The 21,513-nt window shown below is 39.3% G+C and overlaps 2 protein-coding genes and 1 non-coding gene across 3 annotated transcripts; 1 reads left to right on the forward strand and 2 right to left on the reverse strand.

Annotated features, from left to right (window-relative positions):
• Positions 1-1,342: 1,342 nt before the first annotated feature.
• On the reverse strand, positions 1,343-11,417 carry slc13a2 (solute carrier family 13 member 2). The gene is made up of 12 exons (XM_074672564.1): positions 11,292-11,417; positions 9,114-9,242; positions 7,562-7,698; positions 5,818-6,107; positions 5,558-5,735; positions 5,328-5,450; positions 3,690-3,899; positions 3,361-3,461; positions 3,144-3,259; positions 2,213-2,374; positions 1,991-2,128; positions 1,343-1,474 (listed from the first exon to the last, which is right to left on the reverse strand). The coding sequence occupies exons 1-12, from the start codon at positions 11,409-11,411 to the stop codon at positions 1,343-1,345; spliced, it is 1,836 nt and encodes a 611-aa protein (XP_074528665.1). The 5' UTR covers positions 11,412-11,417.
• A 3,524-nt stretch (positions 11,418-14,941) lies between these two features.
• vtnb (vitronectin b) lies at positions 14,942-18,783 on the forward strand. The gene is made up of 8 exons (XM_074672179.1): positions 14,942-15,308; positions 15,871-15,987; positions 16,096-16,332; positions 16,540-16,679; positions 16,826-16,982; positions 17,575-17,733; positions 17,831-18,160; positions 18,286-18,783. Exons 1-8 carry the CDS (start codon positions 15,245-15,247, stop codon positions 18,420-18,422), a joined length of 1,341 nt encoding a protein of 446 aa, XP_074528280.1. The 5' UTR covers positions 14,942-15,244; the 3' UTR covers positions 18,423-18,783.
• A 583-nt stretch (positions 18,784-19,366) lies between these two features.
• Positions 19,367-19,440, reverse strand: trnat-agu (transfer RNA threonine (anticodon AGU)). Its single transcript has one exon. It is a non-coding gene; the product is annotated as a tRNA-Thr (tRNA).
• Between the last annotated feature and the right edge of the window lie 2,073 nt (positions 19,441-21,513).

Consider the following 21,513-nt stretch of genomic DNA (forward strand, 5'->3'; position numbering starts at 1 on the left):
CACAAACTCACCGACCATGCTAAATTCAGGGTTAAAAAAAGAAGGAGAAAAAGACAACACTAAGGAAAAACAGGCCACACAGGGAAATACTGGATTCACTCTGGGTAAAGGCAAGAAGGTTCAGGTAATTTTTCTTCTGTTGAGATTTGCTTTCATTTGGCTTCCTCTTGCAGTTATGTTGTTGGACCTCTCTGAGAAAATCTATCCCTAACCACTTCCGCTAGGTTTGCAAGTTTTGCAAGCTTGAAAATTTTGACTTAACGCAAGTCTTGACTCAGGTAATTTCAGGTGGAAAACATTGGGGTTTCCAAATCATGTCCCCTTTAAACAGCAAATATTCACAGCAAGCAGTGTCTAAAGGAAAAATAATGCAAATTTTTGTAAGAAAGTATTTACAAGATTAACAAATTTAGAGAATAAACATTTTTTTTGTCAACAGGGAGCGTCAAAATCTGCACAAACCAAAAAGTCCTTACTACAGCTCTTTTTACTGTGTTGAAATGGAAAACAAAAAGGAATTATTCAAAAAGTGAAAGAGTTGATACATTTAAATTAAAATATTCCCTTTGGAGTTAACAAAGAAATCACAACTTTTACACTTAAAAATTCAAAGATATTTATTCCAAGTATATTTGTATATTAATGCTTATTTGTGTTCAAACAAACAAAAAAACACATGATAATAAAATTTTCAACAATAACACTAGACCTTAGGTCGAACTGAGAAGACTTGATAAATAAGTTAAATCTCTGTTACAATTAGTTCAGTCTTGGCTCACTCAAATATCATCGGTTTACACATTACAGCATCGGATTATCATAGTGTGTACTAAACCTTTGCATTATTTACATTATAAATACATTAATAAGATAAAATCACAGTCATGGAAATGAGTACAAGTAAATGACCTCAAAAAAAGTTTTTTTTGTTTTTTTGTTCTGCCACTGAAGCTGGAAATATTAAACACAAACAAGGAGTTTTAGACTGCTAATTTCTGTTTAGTAGTCAACCTTCACAGTTTTTTTTTTTAACAAGTCCCGGTTTAACTGGATCCGGTTCATCTGTAATATTCTTTACTAAATCTACTGAGACACTCCTACATTTTCTTCCAGTAGTTAAGGTGTGGGATTGTTATGCTTGTCAATAAACAGGACTGTAGCTGGGTGTCCCTGTACTGCTACTTTTGCTACCTTTAGATCAATACCCACACACAGTCTTGATGAAGCTGTTGATTCCCTCCATATTTACTCCGCCTCCCCTTTACTCTGGATGTAGCTTCTTTATTCACAAGTGTCTGAGATTTCGTCAAAGATCTCCTTTTTTCCTGTCCTCCTTTACCCCTCATGGCGTGGGGTTCGAAATGTTGGCCCATGCAGGGAATCTGCCCATATCGAACATGGCGTATCCCCAGGTGTTAATGCCCAGATTAATAGTCAAAATCCCGATCACGTTAAGTATGGCTCCGGCTTTCACCTAGAGGAACACAACAAGTTTAGCTTGAAGCAGCTTGTGAAGCCCATAAAGTCAGTATTTAAAAAGTCTTTCAATGCAATAACTTTTAGTTAACATCATGAAAATTAGAGCTGGATTTCTTTTGCTGTCTTTATTGAAATAAACTAGGTGTTGTTAAACTTAGTCAATCAGACTTGAAGACTTGGATTAACTTTGAATATCTTATTACAAAAATAAACAGGTTTTTTTGTCTCTAGAGAAATGAAGCATTCATGCAACTAATCCAGGTAAATCCCATCAGAGTAAAATATCATGCCACAGTTTCACATCGTTAATAAATGAATATACTCTCTGGAGTTGGGACATTGAGGCAAGGGGTTCTCAATTAACATAAAACAGATGTTTCTAGTTTTAAATCCTTTAGTTTCATCGATTCTAGGAAATATTCTAATATGAATTAAATTTCTGATTCCATGAGTTACAAGACAGAACCATAAAAAGGTATATTTTTATAGACTGTACGTGTTTGCATCTTACCATATCAAAGACTTTGAGGTTTCCAAAGGAGAAAGCAATGGCGTTTGGAGGTGTGGCCACAGGTAGCATGAAGGCTAAAGAGGCAGCAATGGTGCAGGGCAGCATCACATACAGTGGGTGTATCTTAATAGCCATGGCCTAAGAAACAAAAACAAACAGAATAAAATTAAAATAGATGCTTGAGTTAACTTGAGCCTTTGTATGTATTTGAGTCTTGTTTACCATTGAAGCCAGGATGGGCAGGAACAGGGTGGTGGTGGCTGTGTTGCTGGAGCACTCAGTGAAAGTTGCCACCAACAGGCAGAGCAGCAATGAGATTGCGTACGGAGGAATTTTCTGAAGAGGTGTCAAGCTCTCTCCCAGCCACAGAGATAGACCTGATTTCTGTTAACAAACATGAAAGATGAAAGGAAGTAAAGAATCCATGGGGCAAATGATACTTTCATAGAGCAAGTTAGCACAGTGGTTTAGAAAGAGGAGGCTAACACTCGTTTACGTTTCTCTGGACGGAGAGGAAGCGTGATTACCTCAACCAATTACAGCGAAGGACTTAACACAGAGAAAGAAAAAGAAAACCAAAGTGAAACTTAACATCAAACAGATGGAGCTTTGTACTAAAAGAGGGTGAAGCTTGGCTTAACTTTCATTCACTTTCAGGCATTTGGAGAGCAGCACAAGATTAAGAGCACTGTGAGTTTGCCTTCTACTAACCAGGTATGTGTCAAATACCTGTGACTAGCTTGTGCTAACATTGCAAGTCAGATGCACGGCTCTCAAGTCTCTCCTATGTAGAAATGCAATGCCACAGGTGGTTGCCAAGCCAGTGAATATGTTCACGTTACTTTGTTTGGAGGCACTGGGTGTGCGCTGCTGCTGGCACTGAGCCAAGGAGGAGGAGCCTAGTTTGAAAGCTGTGTTTACTAATAAGTAATGAAAATTTCCGCAGACTCTACCTTTAAATTAGCAGCTAAAACACCAAGAAACCTGGTTGCTGTTTGTGAAGAAGTGTGTGCCAATTTACCTTAATACTGTCTCTCAGTTTGTTTAATTAAGGGACAATCAAGTGATAACAGAGACTGTGAAAGCTTAAATTTCTGCCAACACTTTGAAACCCAAAGGGATATAGTTAAAAATATCCACAGTGAATATTTACCTCACTGCCTGCAGCGAGAGCAAAGCCTCCCCCCAGCAGCAGAATGATGTTCCAGGGCATTCGCTCATGGACCACCTCCCAGTTCAGCAGAGCAGGGGGAGCCTTGATCAGTTTTCCTGTGAGGCCAAAATTAAGTGAGAGGATGAAAAAGATCAGCACCAGATCTGCTGTGTAGATTATCGGGAATAGATTAAATGGGTTAAATTCAACATCTGACCTTTTTCATCATAGCCGTAGCCTCCACCTTTGAACAGTTGGGAGGGAATGACGAAAAAGAGTGTTGACATCAGGATGGCAACAGTTCCATCAGACACGTACCTGAGGAAAACAGAATAATACTGCTCAATATTTTGTTGTGGATATGTTAAAGTCCCTAAAGAGTGGCAAACATCTCAATAAGTCTCAATAAGGAAGACTGTCTCATCAAACAGCTGTTTCCTGCTGATCGGTTTAATGATTCCAATGTATTTACTTAACAAAAAGTTAATATGGTAACTTATTTTCTGAAATTTCACAGATAAACATGACAGAAAGGTAAAGACTCACGGTCCCCCCTTGTTGAAGAGCACTGTTGCCCATCCATCGATGAAGCCTGGCTCCCGGGTGAACCACAGGAGCACAAGCAGAACGAAGATGATGAGCACCATGATCTCAGCAAACTTCATCCCTCCCAGTTTTCTGTACTCCTGCCTCATCACTGCATACGCCTCCTTATCTCTTTCAGATTTAACACCGCAGCCAAATGTCTGCTTCAGGCTGAGGAGAACAAAAGTACAAAGTGCAAAGATGCTTCAGATAAATGACAGAGGAGGATGTGTGTGTGGATTAATGGGTGTGTTAGAGGAGACCACAGATTCACATGTCTGATGAACATCAGGTCTGATCAGAGTTTCCAGGAGGAGGTTTAGAGGTGAGGTAGCCATGACCGTTGACCAACAGAAGCTTCGTTCTCAATGCGGTGATAACATGAGCAAACTTGGTGATAAACTACATCTCCCCGGATATTAAACCTCATGAAGTAAGAGTCACACATAAGTTTATAATAACTAAAGAAGTAATACTCTGCTCGTTTTGTTACAGAAGGATATATGGGCATTATGAGATGATTTTTTTTTTCAATCCAGTCACGAAAACAGTTACATCACAGGCAATCAGCTCCTCAGCTTCTTTCTCTCTTTCTTTCTTTCTTTCTTTCTTTCTTTCTTTCTTTCTTTCTTTCTTTCTTTCTTTCTTTCTTTCTTTCTTTCATACTTTTTATTTATTATTTTTTCTTTCTTCCTTTTTTTATTAATTTTCTCTCTCCCTTTTCTCTATTCTTTCTTTCTTTTTTTCTATTTTTTTCCTTTTTATTTATTACTTTTTCTTTCTTCCTTTTTTATTAATTTTCTCTCTCCCTTTTCTTTCTTTTTTCTTTCTTTCTTTCTTTCTTTCTTTTATACTTTTTATTTTTTATATTTTTCTTTCTTTTTTATCAATTTTCTCCCTCCCTTTTCCTTTTTCTTTCTTTCTTTCTTTTTTCTTTCTTTCTTTCATACTTTTTATGTATTACTTTTTCTTTCTTCCTTTTTTATTAATTTTCTCTCTCCCTTTTCTTTCTTTCTTTCTTTCTTTCTTTCTTTCTTTCTTTCTTTCTTTCTTTCTTTCTTTCTTTCTTTCTTTCTTTCTGTCTTTCTTTCTTTCTTTCTTTCTTTCTTTCTTTCTTTCTTTCTTTCTTTATATCTGTCTTCTATTTGTTCTTCATATTTCCCTTCAACTCTGCCTTTACTCTTCCTCAATTCTTCTTTTAATTTTTTTTTACTATTTTTTCCCTTTCTTTTTTCTTTTCTCTCTCTGTTTTTCTTGCTATTCCTCCCTTTTTGGCTTGTTTTTTTTTATTTCCTCCCATCTATCTTTTTTGTTTATTCATTCACTTATCAGATTTTGAGCAGGGGCTGGTCTGTTTGTCTCCTGTGTGTACACTCATGTGACAGGATGCCTAAAGAGGCACTTTATAGAAACTGTTGGTTTTTTTTACATGTGTATGGTGCAGAAGAAAAGATTCCTGTTTCATTGTTCAGGGGGGCATGTATATTATGACATATATTATGACATATATTATGACGTATATTATGACATATATTATGACGTATATTATGACATATATTATGACGTATATTATGACGTAGCATTCTTTGTTTAACTTACTTGAAGCCCAGAAACATGAACTGAAGCCAAACCCACGTCAGCACCAGCATCAGCACCATGTTGGGGAAAGCAAAGCCAAACCAGCTGGCAAAATTGATCACATCACCGTTCCCAGGAAAGAGCCTTCATATAAGAAGAGAGACAAAGTGATGAGGAGGAGGAGGAGGGGGAGGAGGAGTAAAGACACTTGGCTGTTATTTATCTAATGAAACACTCGATTTATGACGTACTCATCGATTTGACCCTTCAGGATGATGTTAGGGGTGGTGCCAGTGAGCGTTGCAGTGCCCCCAATGCTGGCAGAGTAACAAACACACAGACTCATCCCTTTGGTTAGGCGATCATATTTTGCCTCCATTGCTTTCCTCCTCGCCTCCTGAGCAACATCTAAACTCGTCTTGATTTCATCTGGAATAGAAAACGTTCAGATTAACCGGACAGTACAGATTACAGACCGTAAACCATCTATCCAGCACATGATGTTACTCACACACGTTGTCCTTTAGTTCAACTTTAACTGCTGTCTGCTTCCTATCCTCTTCAGCTTCTACTTCTCCTGTTTCCTTCTCCTCAAGCTCAAAGGCCTCATTTTCTTTGGAAGTGATTTGAGGATCAACCTCTCCAGCAGCAGTTTGAGCATCTCGAGCGTCGGCCCTGGCCTCTGTGGCCCTCAGCTGCATCAGCACAGCATGAGCAATGGGCAGCATCATGGCCGTGGTGGCTGTGTTGCTGATCCACATGGACAGGAAGGCTGAGACAGTCATGAACCCGATCATTAACCTGAGTGACACAACAGTTGATAACAACAAAGAAGTTGTGAGAAAATCGAGAAAGATGTGCTCGGATTTGAATAAAACCCTACTGCATACAAATACTGCTGAGTGGTGAAAAAGAATAAGCTTTAAAATAGCTGTCAAAGGTCATCCACAGCTGTGAATCAACAGAGATAAAGTTTTAATATAACAAGAACACATTTGTGAAAGAACAAAGTAAAAGTTGTGAATTCAAAGGCCTTGTTTTGTTTTGTTTTGTTTTGTTTTGTTTTGTTTTGTTTTGTTTTGTTTTGTTTTGTTTTGTTTTGTTTTGTTTTGTTTTGTTTGGTTTTGTTTGGTTTTGATGGGTTTTTTTTTTCAAAAAAAATGAAAAAATAATGAAAGTCATACTTATTTAAAGATTTACAAAACTTACACTGTAACTAGAAAATTAATTAACATACATTTTTAAATCTACTACTTAAGCTAATGCTCTTTTGGCTTTTTATGAGGGTTACTAAATGTAATTAACAGGAAAAAAAAGTTGTAAAATGACATGAAAGTTTTGCTGAAACAAAGTCCCAGTTTTATATTTTAGTCAAAAGTTTCCCAAAATAAATTCATAAAATGACAAGAATTCATTTGTAATTTTATGAAACTCAAATCGTGACAGTAAAAAAAATACAATTTAAGAGAATAAAGTTCCAAATTTATAGAAAGTAAAATAGTAAAAATGATAGTTGCCTTTTTTTTTTTACTTTTTGCTGTTATGTTCTTACTTTTGTAAAAGAACAACATCGTTCTTGTCATTATTTTTTTTTACTATATTTGTGTGCTTTTTCCACCATAATCTCATAAAAATCTAAAAATTATGTAAAGCAAAATCATGACTAATTTCATGTCATCATATTCTAATTAAATCATGAATTCAATTTTTCATCTTCTTTTTTAATTAGTTTTTCATTGTAACATACCAACTCTAATTTTTAAAAGCTCAGTTTTATTTCTTATCCTCTGAAATATGATCTCAATAGTACAAAGCCAAAAACGTGTAGCATCTTCTGCAAGTATTTATTTAGTCTAGTAAAAGTATAGTAAGGTTTTTATTTGCTGTAGAATTGGATATTAATCCAATTTTGAGGTGAGTTCCTGTAGTTGAATGTGTGAAGCTTAACCCTTTAAGTGAAGAAGTGTTTCCTTCCTTTGAATTATTAATCCCTGAGAGTCAGTGCATTTATTTGGCTAACATAATCAATATAGTGTTAACTTGTTTCTTTTTTTCAGTGAATGTTTCCGGTTATGTCGAAGCCGTCTGATATAAAGTTGATTTTAAAATATAGAATGATATTTTTCTGAAAACCTTGGAAACTTTGGGTTGATATCAGTGTGAATATATGTGCAAGTTAATATGATAAAGACCCGTTTGGGCACTGATGACAGTCTGAATATAGCAGTCAGTAAGGCACAGGTGAGCATTCTTACAGGGAAGGACGAACTCCAACCAGCAGCAGAACTCGCAGAGCGATACGTTTGTGAAGGTTCCAGTGCTCCACCGCGATGGCCACCAACAGGCCCCCGATGAACAGCATGTTGGAGTCTTTCAGGTACTGAATACTGACCTGACACAGAAAACACAAACTTCAGCAAAGTAATAACTCCAAACATGTGCAAAACATGAGCAAATAGTAGTGGCAACATGTGTATCCTCTGTGACATAAGAAGGTAATTCATCATTTATTTTATGAGCAATAAAAGGAGAACACAAGGCTCAGCAGATTTGGCTGTAAAAGTAAAATACGCCCAGTACGACTGACAGAAAGGTCAGATTACACTTTCAGTACATAGTGTGTCATTAAGCGTAGTTAAAAACTGTGTTATCCTCTGCTCGGGCGTAAGGAAGAATGAAAACATATTTTTCCACTGAATTCTTATCCTAACCAACATATTCGCTGAGCCAAACTTGGCTCGAGCTGGGCTCACAGTTTTTCAGACATGTTTTATTTGCTTAGAGGCAAAGCAATCCCAGTTTTTAATACACTTTTACTGTTGACACTTCACTGTAGCAAGCACTGAGGATTCAGTTTGCTCTGTAAGACACAAACTAGATGCAGACAGTCGATGGCAGACTGACCCACAAGCATGAGAGAAGCTGTGTGTCTGAAGAAGAAAGGAGGAAGCTCATGTTGAAACAAACACTCTCCCTATAGTGAAGCATGGTGGTGCCTCCGTGATGCTCCACCATGAGACCACTCACAGCAAAATGCAAACCCAAAGATAACTGGTGAACTAGAGGCGTTGCCCACGAGGAATGGGCCAAGAAAAAGCAGCAACCTCCAGTCCAAGAATATGAGACAATGTGGAAGTGCTAAAATCTGCTGTTTCTAGAGTGTTAGCCTGAGGCTGGCTCTGGAAGTACCAGAAGTCACAAACACACCAAGCCAGGAAAATCTGTTTTCAAAGCAGAAATTAACCTATTTACAGCCTGGTTCAAAAAACGTCTCCTGTCTGAATCGTTAATTTTGCTACCGGCACCCACTGTACCGTTGTGAATTCTCGGCCGTCTAGAGGATAGTAAAATCCCGAGCTCCCCCAATAAGAGGCACAGTTGAGGGTCACATGACCGACAGGTGCCCTATGGCTGTAGGCAAAGCCCTTGCCACTACCAAAATGGCCGCTATAACTGATGTGTTTCATTGTCCGTTTCAGAGACAGATGGGTGACGTCGGCGAGACAACGTCCATGTTTTATACAGTCTATGGGTAAGAAGTGCTTCTGAAAACCTCAGTTTTCAGTGACCTAGAACTGTGTTAATGTGACTGAAGCCCAATATGCACAGAAAAACCCACACTTTGTAAAGCATCCACAGGTATGTGCACTGTTTTTTTTTTTTTTTTTTTCCTCTTCAGTTTGTTCGTTCACATCAGTTTCCTATAAACACTGAGGCTTCTCACCATCTCTCCAAAGAGAGGTGTTACCTGTAGCTATGAAGTACACCTAATGAAGCACAAAAGAGTAATGAAACAAAAGAACTTACATCTCCAGCTTCCATGATGCCCATCATTGGGAAGAGGATGACCGGCAGGAGTGCAGTCACAGCCAGAGGTATGCACTCTGTGCACCAGTACAGAGCCATGAGGATGATAGCATAACCACATTTTGCTTCCTATAAACACAAACACAAAAACAAGACTTTAAAAAGAAAGTCTAACATCACATTTTATCCTTGAGTATTGAATATACTGCTGTATGTGTGATACAGATATTCAGCACAAACGTAAAGAAAAAGAGAAAGTCAAAGTACAGGAAGGTACACACAACATTTCAGCTTTCATGTCCTTTGTCTTATCTCCAGCTCTCTTTAAAAGGCACTAAGACTTTACACATGCAGATAGCAGTAGTCCTTGATCATAAAACAAACTGTTTGTTGTGCGCTTGTCTTAAGAGATTAGTTTTTATGAGTCCTCTGTATACCTCTTTCCGCCTTTCACAACAAATCAACACCAAACTTTCCACTGCCTCGGAGCTCAGCAGCTGCAACGTCAGTGAAAGTCAGAGGTTTCTGGAAACAATCATTTTCTTTCCTGTTCAGCTGAGACCACTCACAGCGTATTTAAGCATCATGTCAGGGATGAGGTCAAGAAATAGTTAACATAGCCCAGCAAAAGAACTATAAACTGGAAAAAAGGGCTTTGCTAGAAGTTAATGAAAATTCACTTTAGGCATTTGCAACAGTTGTCATGTGCTAGACTACCTCTACATTTAACCTTACTGAAATTATTAACCCCCTAGCGTATGTGCTGAGTCATACATTATAGACATATTTAAATTATTTTGTGGGCCTCATAGCAAAAAGGCCAAAGTCAAAAAGGTTTAAATGAAATAAATAAGTTAACAGTAAAAATATGGATGATCTAAACATAACATTATAAATATTGATGAAAAAATAACAAATGTACACCAAAAAAAATGTTTGTTTTTTTCTTCTGAAAACTTTTTAGATATGACGGCTATTATGCTATGAGGCTAACAAAATGTCAATACAAGAGGCCACTGACCGCCCCCAGCCCAAACTTCAACTTGAGATTCGCAGGTTCAGCTTTTCAAACATAATTAAATCACGTTTACTAGTGATTGCTCAGGCTCTCGCAAGTGAGTTTTGTCGGTCAGACAAGGTCAGGAACAATCCAAGCAAAGCTAAGACGTTAAGGTGGCATCATTTCACTCCTTCATCACTTGGGGTAAAAGTCAGAGGGATCATTTCTCTGTTTTTCAAACTCATTCTTCTATGAAAGTGTCATCAATCAGTCAAAGTGCATTGCTCTTTTTCAACATCTTTGTTACATTTTTGCTGCAGTAGCACAAGTTTTGGATGTTAACATCGTTCATCGATAATTACATAACATGTTATTTTGGGATGCAGCCATCTTTATATGTCTTTATTGACCCTGTAAGGCATTGTGTTAAAGTTTTAGAGTCCAAGTGAAGGTTAAGATCAACTTTATAGCATTCACCACCTCTCTTTCATCTCTTTCTTAAAGTCAAAGTCTTTTAAAATCGCTCCAAAACTAAGACCAAATGAACACCATTGACGGGGAACCTGGGTTGCTCAATGTGACTTTTCCAGTGGTCATGTTGGGAGGTCAGCCTTGGAGAGACACTCTTTATCTTTCTGAAGGATTAGGATGTTAGCTTTGGACACCTTGCTTGTGATAACTGCTGCAAACATCTGATAGATTTGAACAAGGAGAAGAATAAAAACCTTTTACTTCTGTGGTGTTTGGTTATATTATGTTAAAATATGTGAGTGCCAGCTGACCTGGTGGTTAGTAGCAAATGCACATTTACAGTGCAGGGATTTGAGATGAGCTCCAGACATTGTAGCAACAAGTTTTTCTGACATTTTTCTGAAGTTATTTTTCTTGAATGTTAAATAAAAAAAAAAAAACTAAAATGGCCTGCCCGTTTAGATGATATCATTGAGACAAATATGTGATGACCATCTGAACGACGTGATCTTTTACTGAAGTTCTCACCAAATGTAAATCAAATAGACAGCATAATCCATAATGAATGAAACGTAGTAAGAAAGACACACTGGGGAGGAAATATTTGCAGGCCTAGTAACACCATTTTGATTGTTTAGACTCACCTGCGATGATCTCGACAACCACTCAGTTCATTTAAAAGTGATCTCAAGGACAAACACACTTACCGGTCCTGGGACGCTGAGAGGCAGAGAAAGCAACACGATTGGAGTGAGGACGATGATGAAGTAGTTTCTGTGGTGAAAAAACCACATCAAATAAGGCTTGATGATTTCTACAAAACCCATTGTTGAAAAGCTTCTCAAAAGTTTCCTTGTGACTGTGTGTGGCTGCTGGTCAACACAATTTGGACCACAGGAAACAAAAGAGCTGACAGGTAAACAAGAAAAAAATAAACCTCACTCTAAAATCAGGAAAACCAAATTTAAAGTTTTAGTGAACCCATGCAAAGGAAAGCAGTGCTCCTCAAGGGTTCATGGAGGAAGTGAGACTAATAGCACCGCTATCTTCTCTATTTTTATCTCTTGTGGCTTATCAAACATTAACTTAACACAAGAGAGATCAAGATCCTTGACAGAGGGGCAGATAAAGCTGTTGTGAAAGAGGAAGGTAACAGTAAAGGCTGGAGGAGGTGGAGGGATCGAGATGAGGAGACAGATAGTTAAACTACAGATGGGTTTATCTCCTAAGAAGCGCAGCTTTGTCAGGTGCCGTCAAAGGTCATGGGCTGTGAGTGCGGCACGTCTGAAAAAGAACTCTGCAACTTCTGGGGGCTGCAGGTTTTATAGAAGGTTAAGTTTTCAGAGCTCAGGCACCTTTTCTCAAACATAGAGTACATGTGTTGGCCTAAATAAAGAAACACTTTGTAACTTTTAGGGGCCAACATGATTGATATATTCATTTTCTGTATTGGGGTATAATTATACAATCTGTCAATGCAGTTGCTAGGACAACTACGTTCACTTTGCTCAGATATGAACATGAGTGTATGTTGCTAAATGTAAGCAAACTGCTGTTATTGACATTACTGAGTCACTATGTAGACATCAGTGCTGTTTTTATTACAGTCAACATTTGTCTTTTATGATTATATAGTCTCAGTGCAAACATATACGGTTTTGATGCAACTAGCTCAATTAGCTTATCAAAGGAATTGATTGCAAGAAGAAGCACATTATGGCTAAACGCAAAAAAAAAAAAAAAAAAAGATGATCTCTACAAACCCACATCTGCTTACAACTAGAAATGAATACTTCAGGGGGGGTTTCAACCAGAATTACTGGGAGCTTTTAGTTCCAAGACCTGTTCCTCAATGGTTCCTGTGGTCCATTGTTTTCTGCCTTTCCACTGCAGCCTGAAGTCATTCGAAGATTATGCAATTCAGGCCAGTGGTATTTGGAGAAGCAATGAAAGTGACAGCAGTTCACAGTGAGAAAGAGATGGCAGACAACGTCATGTGAAACTTTTTAGCATTATGGCATCCAAGGCAGGTGAATTATGAACACTGCAGGTACTCTACCAGCCAGACCCTTTCAGTGTTCGAGATCCCATCTTTTAAAGTCCCCTTATCTTTAAAAAACAAAAACCAAGTATGACCCCCAAAGGTAGGGGGTCATTCGCTTAACTACCCAGGAACTAAATTTAGACCCTGGTCTGTTGAATCACACAGAGTTCCTTTAAAGGTTCCTGGTTCCTGGAAAGTTACTGCTGTCAAAAAGCACCTTCAGATATCTTTTGTTAATGTCACTTTAACCCCAGAGAATTCAGTTTGTGAACTACAAACAGCAAACAGAAATAAAGGGTTCTGCATAGAGTAAGTGCTCCGTGGAATGGAAGCAGTGGAAAAAAACAGTCAGACATTAGACATATTTGTATTTCATTGATCACTGATGGTTTTAAAGACGTGTTGGCCCAGATGGAGAATAAGCAAGTGCCTGTCTTGTGCTCTGTGACACAACCAGGCTGATGTTAGCTCTAGCTGACATCCAGCTGTTAGCAACATGTAGTGTTTGGTGAATCTGCTGCTGCCTTCTGTGGTGGCTAAAGTTTAGATATCCAACTTTCCTGGATGTTTTTGTTTACTTTCTGTTCACATTGATTTAGCAATGCTCTAACACACTGAATAACTGCCTCCCTCTTTTAGTGACATGTATTTAAAGCCCACACTCAGGATAGTTGATTCACATTTATTTGTCTTACATATATGTATGTGTGTGTATGTATGTATATAGTGTCTCATGATAAGTTATGACTTACAGAAATTTTACCGTGTGTTGTATTATAATCTTGCATGGATTACAGCCGTCTGTACGAGCGTGCTGTAACTTGTTCCACCACTTCAAATGTGAGATAAGGTCAAGGATGGTGTGAGTCATAAACACACATGGTATTAAATCCAGTCATGTAGTTATGAAGTGTTATATAAAGGATGTCTGGTTAGTGATATGGACGTCTATAACTTATTCTTAATCAGTGAAAAAACTGCTGATGATTGGAAAAATGATTTTCATACAATAGTTTATATACACCCAGTCAACCCTCTTTATCTGTTTAAATGTTTTAGAAGTGTTTTGGGTTTTAATACGTCTTTAGATAACAGAACAACACATGAGCTGAAGCTGTTCATTAACTACCTTATAACTGATGATATGGCTGAACGGCTTGTGATCATACTTGTCAATACAGAATAAAGATGAGCTTCACTGTGTTTCATAGACCTAATGACTGACGCAGATCCACTTCCTTGTCCAAGATGACAGCTCAAAGGTTTCTGTAATCATGGTCATCTGATGAGTGAATGGCCTCTTATTCATTTGAGTCTTAAAGCTGACCTGTTTACTGGCTGGATTAATATTTGACACAAAAAAAGAGGGCCTGTCTATAAAACCATCTGTATACATTTAAGTCTTACATAATACCACACCAGGTAAAAGTTCATCAAAGTTGAGTATAAAATCTTTATTTGTTTGGTAATGTTAGGTAATTTCATAACAGCATTTATAATCAAGTTTAAAGAGGTGGAAACCAGTTAAGCTCTTTCATGTGATAATCCAAAATGTAAAGATTAAACGAGTCTCCAGTCACAGAGCCATGTTACAGTGGAGGTTATATCTGTGTTAATGTCTGAAATAATTCCTTTTTTTCTGCGTAAAAGCAAATATTTGAAAACAGAAAAATGTCTGTGTGTTTTTTTCTCCTCAACATTATCTTATAGAACAGACTGACTTATTAATATTTTCGTCTTTTAGAGATAAGCATTAGTATTTCCACTAACTGACTGATACTTTGAACCAAAGTCCATCAGCCGTTATTATCTGTCCTCGACGGGTGTCATGGACTGTTATCACTGACAGGCAAACACTGACTTCATTCATGTTTTCTTCACAGCTCGGCAGCTGCTCCAAGTCAGGACACCGAGAAGAATGATCAGTCGTTACCTTCATGTGCTGGTTTGGCCTCTGTGTCTTCTACATGATGCTAAAACTAAGCATCACCCCCAGTTGATCATTACTGAAAATCATTCATCTTTTCCTTGTTGCATCTCTTTGTTCGAATGGTATCAGAGTTAAATTTGGAACTGTGTTTGTTCTACAGTTGTTATTCGACACCAGAGATCAATAGAGGAAAAAAAGGTCCTGGTCCTTCGCCCTAGTTACACAATGTTTGATTTGATCCCGTCTCTTCAACAGAAGTTTCATTTCCTGTAAATTTAAAGGAAGTGTTGAAACAAGAGCACACTCGTGCTTTGTCTGGTCTGGTTTGTAATTTAAATGTCACCTCTGTCCAGAGTTAGGAAATGCTTGGCTGAAGCAGACTATCAGAGCAACATGTATTTGGATGTAGGATGGTGTTTCTGGAACAGACAGGACAGAGATCAGCTACCTCCGTTTAATCATTATCACAGTGCATCACTGACCAATCAGAAACACCAGACATCCAGGGGTCAACAGCTTCTGAAATACACCTATTGATCATCTGCACACAGTCCTGCACCCTAAAGTGGGGCAGTCAGATCAGACTGGTCCAGTTTTGTGGTGTCAACAGGCAGAGGAGTGTGCATTTTGTTCCTCTCTGATCTGGAGTTTTACTTTTTTAAGTGAAACAAATACCTGTGGATGAGATGAAGCCAGCGGTGCTTCTGCTGGGCCTCTGCCTGCTGCTGGACACCACCTTCTCTGCAGAAGGTAGGTCTTCAAGATTGTCTAATGTAAATACTCTACGTGTTCTGGGTACTAAGATTTGGAAACTTGAACCAAGTTAAATGGTGATATCACCAATGAACACCAACAATTATTAACTTCCCCTTTAGTCTAGGTTGTATTGACATTTTTTGAAGTTTAAAGTGTTTTTAATTTGGTTTAGTAAGAATTTGTTTTATTTTTTCAGAATTACTGCATTATTTTTAATACCTGAACAAGTTCTAATATTTCATTTGAGTAAAATTTGGGACTATAAAAGGAACCAATATTGGTCTTGTGCGGTACTGCATTAACAAAACAGACATGAATGTGTTATAGAAACCCCTGCATGGGAATAAAGATCACCTCCAGAAAATACCATCTGTGAACACAATTCATTGCTGCATCCATAAATCACTTTTTTATTTTGTTTATGCCCTTTTATTTGACTGAAATTTCCAATGCAGTGTGAAGCAAACCAAGCACTGGCTCTGGTAAAGCCATGGTTTGTGTTATTTCATGTGCATGTGTTATTTCACACTGAAACCAACCAGCAGCATTTCCACAGAGACCTGTACAGGCCGCTGTGGCTCCTTCGACCCCCAGAGGAAATGTCAGTGCGACTCTATGTGTCTGTACTACGAAAGCTGCTGTCCTGACTTTGACACTGTGTGCCCTAAAAAAGGTTAGTGCTGTAACAGAGCTGTTTCACTGAATAAATAACTTTATTTAACAGATAAAGACAGATTTATTCTGAATCACGTGACAGAAGTTTCTTCTCTTCTCCCTCCAGTGGCTCGTGGGGATACCTTCGAAGAAACAGAAGATCTTCCTGAAGCAATAACAATTCAGAACTCTACAACTGCCAAACCAACTTCAAACACAGTTGCACCAACTCTCCCTGGATCTCCTCCACTTACCACCACGGTGCAGCCCACACCAGCTGGAGACCCTAATGCAGCTCACTGCAGCGGTCGACCTTTCGATGCTTTTCTGCAGCTGAAGAATGGGTCCATCTATGCATTTAGAGGTAAGTTTTTACACCCCTAACTTTCTCTCTTGTTGGTTTTGATGAAGATTTTTTTCCCTGACTGAGTCTATTTTGCAGTCCCATAGTTGTTTTGTACACAAACCTGGGCATGGATACACTGGAAGCAGCATGTTTTATCATGTGTTAAAACTTTAATTTAAATTTATTGATGTATATTACTGATCCAAATCCTGTTTTTCCTACAAGGTGAGTACTTCTTTGAGTTGGATGATAAGTCAATACTTCCTGGTTATCCCAAACTCATCGAGGATGTGTGGGGAATCTCTGGACCCATTGATGCTGCGTTCACTCGCATTAACTGCCAGGGAAAATCCTACATCTTTAAGGTACAGTCTTTTCTCTCTGCAGTGTATAGTTTTAAGAGCTTCACCTGCAGATTTGTATTGTAAAAAGAAATATTAAGGATGCGTTATTTCCTGGGCCCAACTTCAGACCTGACAACTTTGGCCTCTTGGCACTGACTCTCCCTCAGGGGAACAGGTACTGGAGGTTTGATGGAGACGTCTTAGATGAGGACTACCCCCGGGACATTTCAGTTGGCTTTGACAACATACCAGACGACATCAACGCTGCATTTGCTATACCAGCGGCAAATCACCGTGGCAAAGAGAAAGCCTACTTTTTTAAAGGTATGTGTGATACATGTCTTTACTTAAATCCTCTTATACCTTGTGTAAAATGTAAACTGTGTTTTTAAAACGGACGACATGACAGCTCCCCCAAAAGTGAAGTCAAATCATTGAGTGCTTTAAAATTGGTCATTAAGTAAACCACGTTTTAGACTACACATTAATTAAACTATTTAATCAAATTACGCATCAAAGTTTTCTCAAACTTGGTTTCAGTCACTGCTTCAGTTCTTATCATCTTGGTTAGTTTATGAACGGGTTATTTGATGATCTATGGAGGGACATGATACCCTGATCGACTGTGGACTTAGCCTGAAGGACATTACAAGTTGAACCAGGAAGCTCAATGTGATTTCATTAGCAGACAGCAATGCCAGCTATTTCAAATGCCACAGACTCTGGTTCCAATGAGATCACCAGCAAGAAAAGGCTCTCTAATGGTTTTGGCTTCACTTTTGTACAACAAGAGGTGGTTGAGGCCCATCTCAGGATCCAGTCAGTTGTTTAGACTTTGACAGTTTTTGATTGCAGCATGACCCAAACTGGAGGAAATGGAGAAGCAACCCTGCTGTATGTTTTTTTCTGCCTCTAGGAGACAAGTATTACCAGTACGAGTTCAAGCAGCAGCCGTCCCACGAGGAGTGCGTCGAAATGAGCAGGTCCTCCCCATCTGTGCTGTTCACACGATACACTGACCTGTTCTGTGATCAGACATGGGACGATCTATTCACCGAGCTATTTGGAGGACCTTGTAAGGCTCTGATGTATTTGTGTCATACATATCTCTGGTTGTTTTCTTGCTATGCCAACGACTCTCTTTAGATTATAATCCTGATCCGTCTTTTTAGTCAGCAGTCACCACACAGGCGAACGATACACCAGCAGAGACTGGCACGGCATCAGGCCCCCAGTAGATGCCACCATGGTGGGACGGGTGTACCTCAGTTCGAAGCCCACGCCATCTTCTCCTCCACCATCTGTAAGGCGGGGCAACCGGAGAAGGCGGCCTAGCAGGAGGGGTGGACATCGAGGAAGGCACAGCCGCCAGGTTTTGTTTGATGACTTGTGGGGTTATGATGACTGGTTTGACTTCAGTCACTACAGTGACCTGTTTGACGTGAGCACCACAGTGGCGCAGAAAAGCACTCCTGTTCAAAACGTGTATTTCTTCAAAAGAGGTATGAACACAAGGGGTCATTTTTATCCCTTAATCTGAATATATCTGATGACAAAATCACTTTACAAGGGGGATGAAGACTTTAATGACCTATAATATATGACACATTTCTTTCCTTGACTGCAGATAAATATTACAGAGTGGATCTGCGGACCAAACGTGTGGACTCAGTCAACCCTCCTTACCCACGATCCATTGCAAAATACTGGTTGGGCTGCAAGGAGGAAGATAAGCCTGATGCATCAAAAGCAGAGAAGAAATAAGCCAACCCAGGAAGTTCGTAATTTGAAGAAATAAAGAGTAAATCTTGCTACGAGCCCAACAATGTAAACCCAGCGCTGTTTTTTAGATGCCTTGACTTGTTCCTTCTGTTTTTTTTTATGTAAAAGTGAAAATCCTGCATGGTTTAATGAGTTTGATGTTGCTTTCATGTGAGTGTCTCAGTATGTGTAAATTAACACAAATTTAACATTTAGCAACCTTCACAACTGTAAGATCATTTTCAGTACTCATCTAAACTCTGACTTTGTCCTTTATGTCAAAACCATGGAACAAAACAAAATGGGATCTCTCACCAACAATAATAAAAGCATTTTCAAAAGTCTGAAGAGGAGAAGACTTTTCGTTAGTGGTCCTACTGGTGCTTGTTTTCTGAGCACTACTGCCCTCCACTGGTCTCTTTGTGTAGTTTATCTCCATCCTGGATGGACGTTCTTTTGAAAGAGTTGCACCCTCTGCTGGATAAAGGGAAGCAGGTGATGACATTTTGCATCGCTGTCCTTTTTTTTTTTTAATGCTCTCTGTGTACATCATCAGCATTCATGCACTGAAGAAAGACACAATCTAACCAACTCCAAGTTAGGGGGTACATGTAGTCACCAGTGGTAAAGGCACAGTTTGTATGGCAGCCTCATTAAATTCCTCTATTATGGTATCATTTGTAAAAATACTTCAATTTTTTCTGTTGTTGTTAGTTTCTTTTGTGTTTGTTTGTTTTTGTTTGTTTTTAATTATTTGAAGGTGATCAGATGCTTTATCAAATTAAATCTAAAATAAAATTTAATTGACCAAAGCAAGCATTCTTACAGGAATGTTTGCTTTTTTAACCTTCATAAAACCATAAGTCACAAAATTCTTGTATCACGGTCATTTAGAGATTTCACATATGACTAGACACTGCTTTAATGTCAGTCGACGAGAGAGCAAAAGGCACCGCTGGGATTCGAACCCAGGATCTCCTGTTTACTAGACAGGCGCTTTAACCAACTAAGCCACGGCGCCGTATGATGACGATGTTGACAGCATAAAACATCAAGCTAACACTTCAACCATTGGGTATTTATTTTTATAAATTTTTATTTTTATATGGTAATTTTATACTCTACAGTGCATAAATAAGTTAAATTCATTCAATTAACTTCATGAAGTTCTGCCTTCAAGGCAACCTCTTTCATAAATACTGTATGATAACCGAAACCTTTAACACAATTCAATCGTCTCTTTTGCATGTCAACTCAGCAGATAATCAATCATTGCCGGAGAAATGTCCAAATCCAAAAAGCTGAAGTCGACCAGTTCCGGAAAGCACAGGTCGGATAGGTCGTCCATTGACTCGTCGGTGGTGCAGAAGAGGCTCTGTGGGTCCAGTTGACTCTGGATGCTCTCTTGGGGCTCTGAATGTCCAAATGTAGCACAACGACTTCCTTCAGGTTGAGGTTCGGCTGTGAGGAAGTCCTCAATGTCTTCAGGGACAATCCAAGACATAAAGTCACTCTGCGTAAACGCGTCATAGCTGTGATCGGGGAAAACTTGGTCTTGGTTTAAATGGGTAACTCCTGTGGGAAAAGAGGAAAAGGGAGTAGCTTGGTCGGCTGCGACGGAGGATACAGGCTTGTGTACGGGTTGGTATACAGCCTGGTGCTCTAGGATGGATGAGAGTCTGGTGGACTCTGGTAAACTTGGAGCAGGGTAGCCTGGTGGAGAAGGTAAGCTGGCAGCTGGAGAGAAAGGAGGGAGCAGCTGAGAGTAAGGGGGACTGGGGGTTGAGGTGTAGGAATGAGGATGGAGGTAGTCTGTGGAGGGTTTGGGCACCTCGCTGTTTGATTTCTTGCTCTTGAAATGGCGTGCACGGCGATTTTGAAACCAGACCTGTTGAAAAACAAGTATTTCGATTAGTCTTTTGTTTACATAGATAGGATGTATTCAACGTTACGGTCAATAAGTTTTGCTTTTTTTCTCAAACGTAAAAATATATAAAAACACAGATATCCTGTCATACCTGAATTTTGGACTCTGGTAGTCCAGTTAATGAGGCGAGAGACTCCTTCATTTTAACGTCAGGGTACGGGGTGATGGAGAAGGCCCTCTCCAGCTCACCCAGCTGCGCCTTGCTGAAAGTGGTGCGCTTCCGGCGACGATTTGAATCAGCGCGCATCCGGTGGGGAGCGTCTGGATGCACTGCAGGGAGACACGACTTCTTATCAACTGTTGACTTTTTTTCTGCAGTAAATTCAGGGGGAAAAAAAGTTTTGCCGAAAACTTGAAATTCCTTGTTACTAACCTTGGTTGCGGTCCAGTGCGTAATCGTCGCTGTTATTATCCAGGCGGCAAGAAGCGTTCCAGTATTGTCCTGAGAAAAACGTGTTCATCCCAGAGACACTGTGTCCTGTGGAGTCCATCCTGTATGCCATTCTTGTAACTCAAGCTCAGGGCTGTAGGGGAATGTGTTCAACAAGGTCTATCCTTGAGTTCTGCTGATCACCCAGGATATCAGAGGGTTTTATACTTTGCTCGACCGATCCTCAACGACCCCCCCTTAACCCCTCCCTCCTGCACATCGCAGTGGATGTTGTGTCGAGCCATACAAACGCGTGCCTTTGATGTTATACACACCTATAACGGCTGTTCGGCTAACAGCCGTCGTTTGATCCCCGATGACCCATTAATGTGGCTATTCAGCCCAAACCATGCTGAAGAAGTGTCAGGTCACCTAACACTAGTCCAGGAGCGTAAAGCTAACTCCAAAACACATCTAAAATAAAAGATAGAGATGAATAACTTGCTGCTGTCTATTAGTTGAAGTCCAAGCATGACCCATGTGGATGTGGTCGAGGTTGGTTTCAGCAGTCGTATGAAGTTTATTCTGGTAACGAGAAGAGTCGCTCAATCCCATGGTTCAAAACAAAGACTACAATCACACTTTTCTGACACGTTAGTCTGAGACATATCCTCTCCTCCTAAACTCGCTGCCTCCTGGTGTGAATCTGTGCGTGTGTGTTTGCATGGTGGAAGTGTATTGAAGAAGCTACCGGAGTGTGAGGCTTCAGTCAGCTATAATGTGCTGAGGTGACAAAT

This window comes from Halichoeres trimaculatus, unplaced genomic scaffold, assembly GCF_033239565.1.
Source record: "Halichoeres trimaculatus isolate MK-OKI-2021-1 unplaced genomic scaffold, fHalTri1.1 fHalTri1_scaffold_6, whole genome shotgun sequence".
Classification (NCBI taxonomy): domain Eukaryota; kingdom Metazoa; phylum Chordata; class Actinopteri; order Labriformes; family Labridae; genus Halichoeres; species Halichoeres trimaculatus.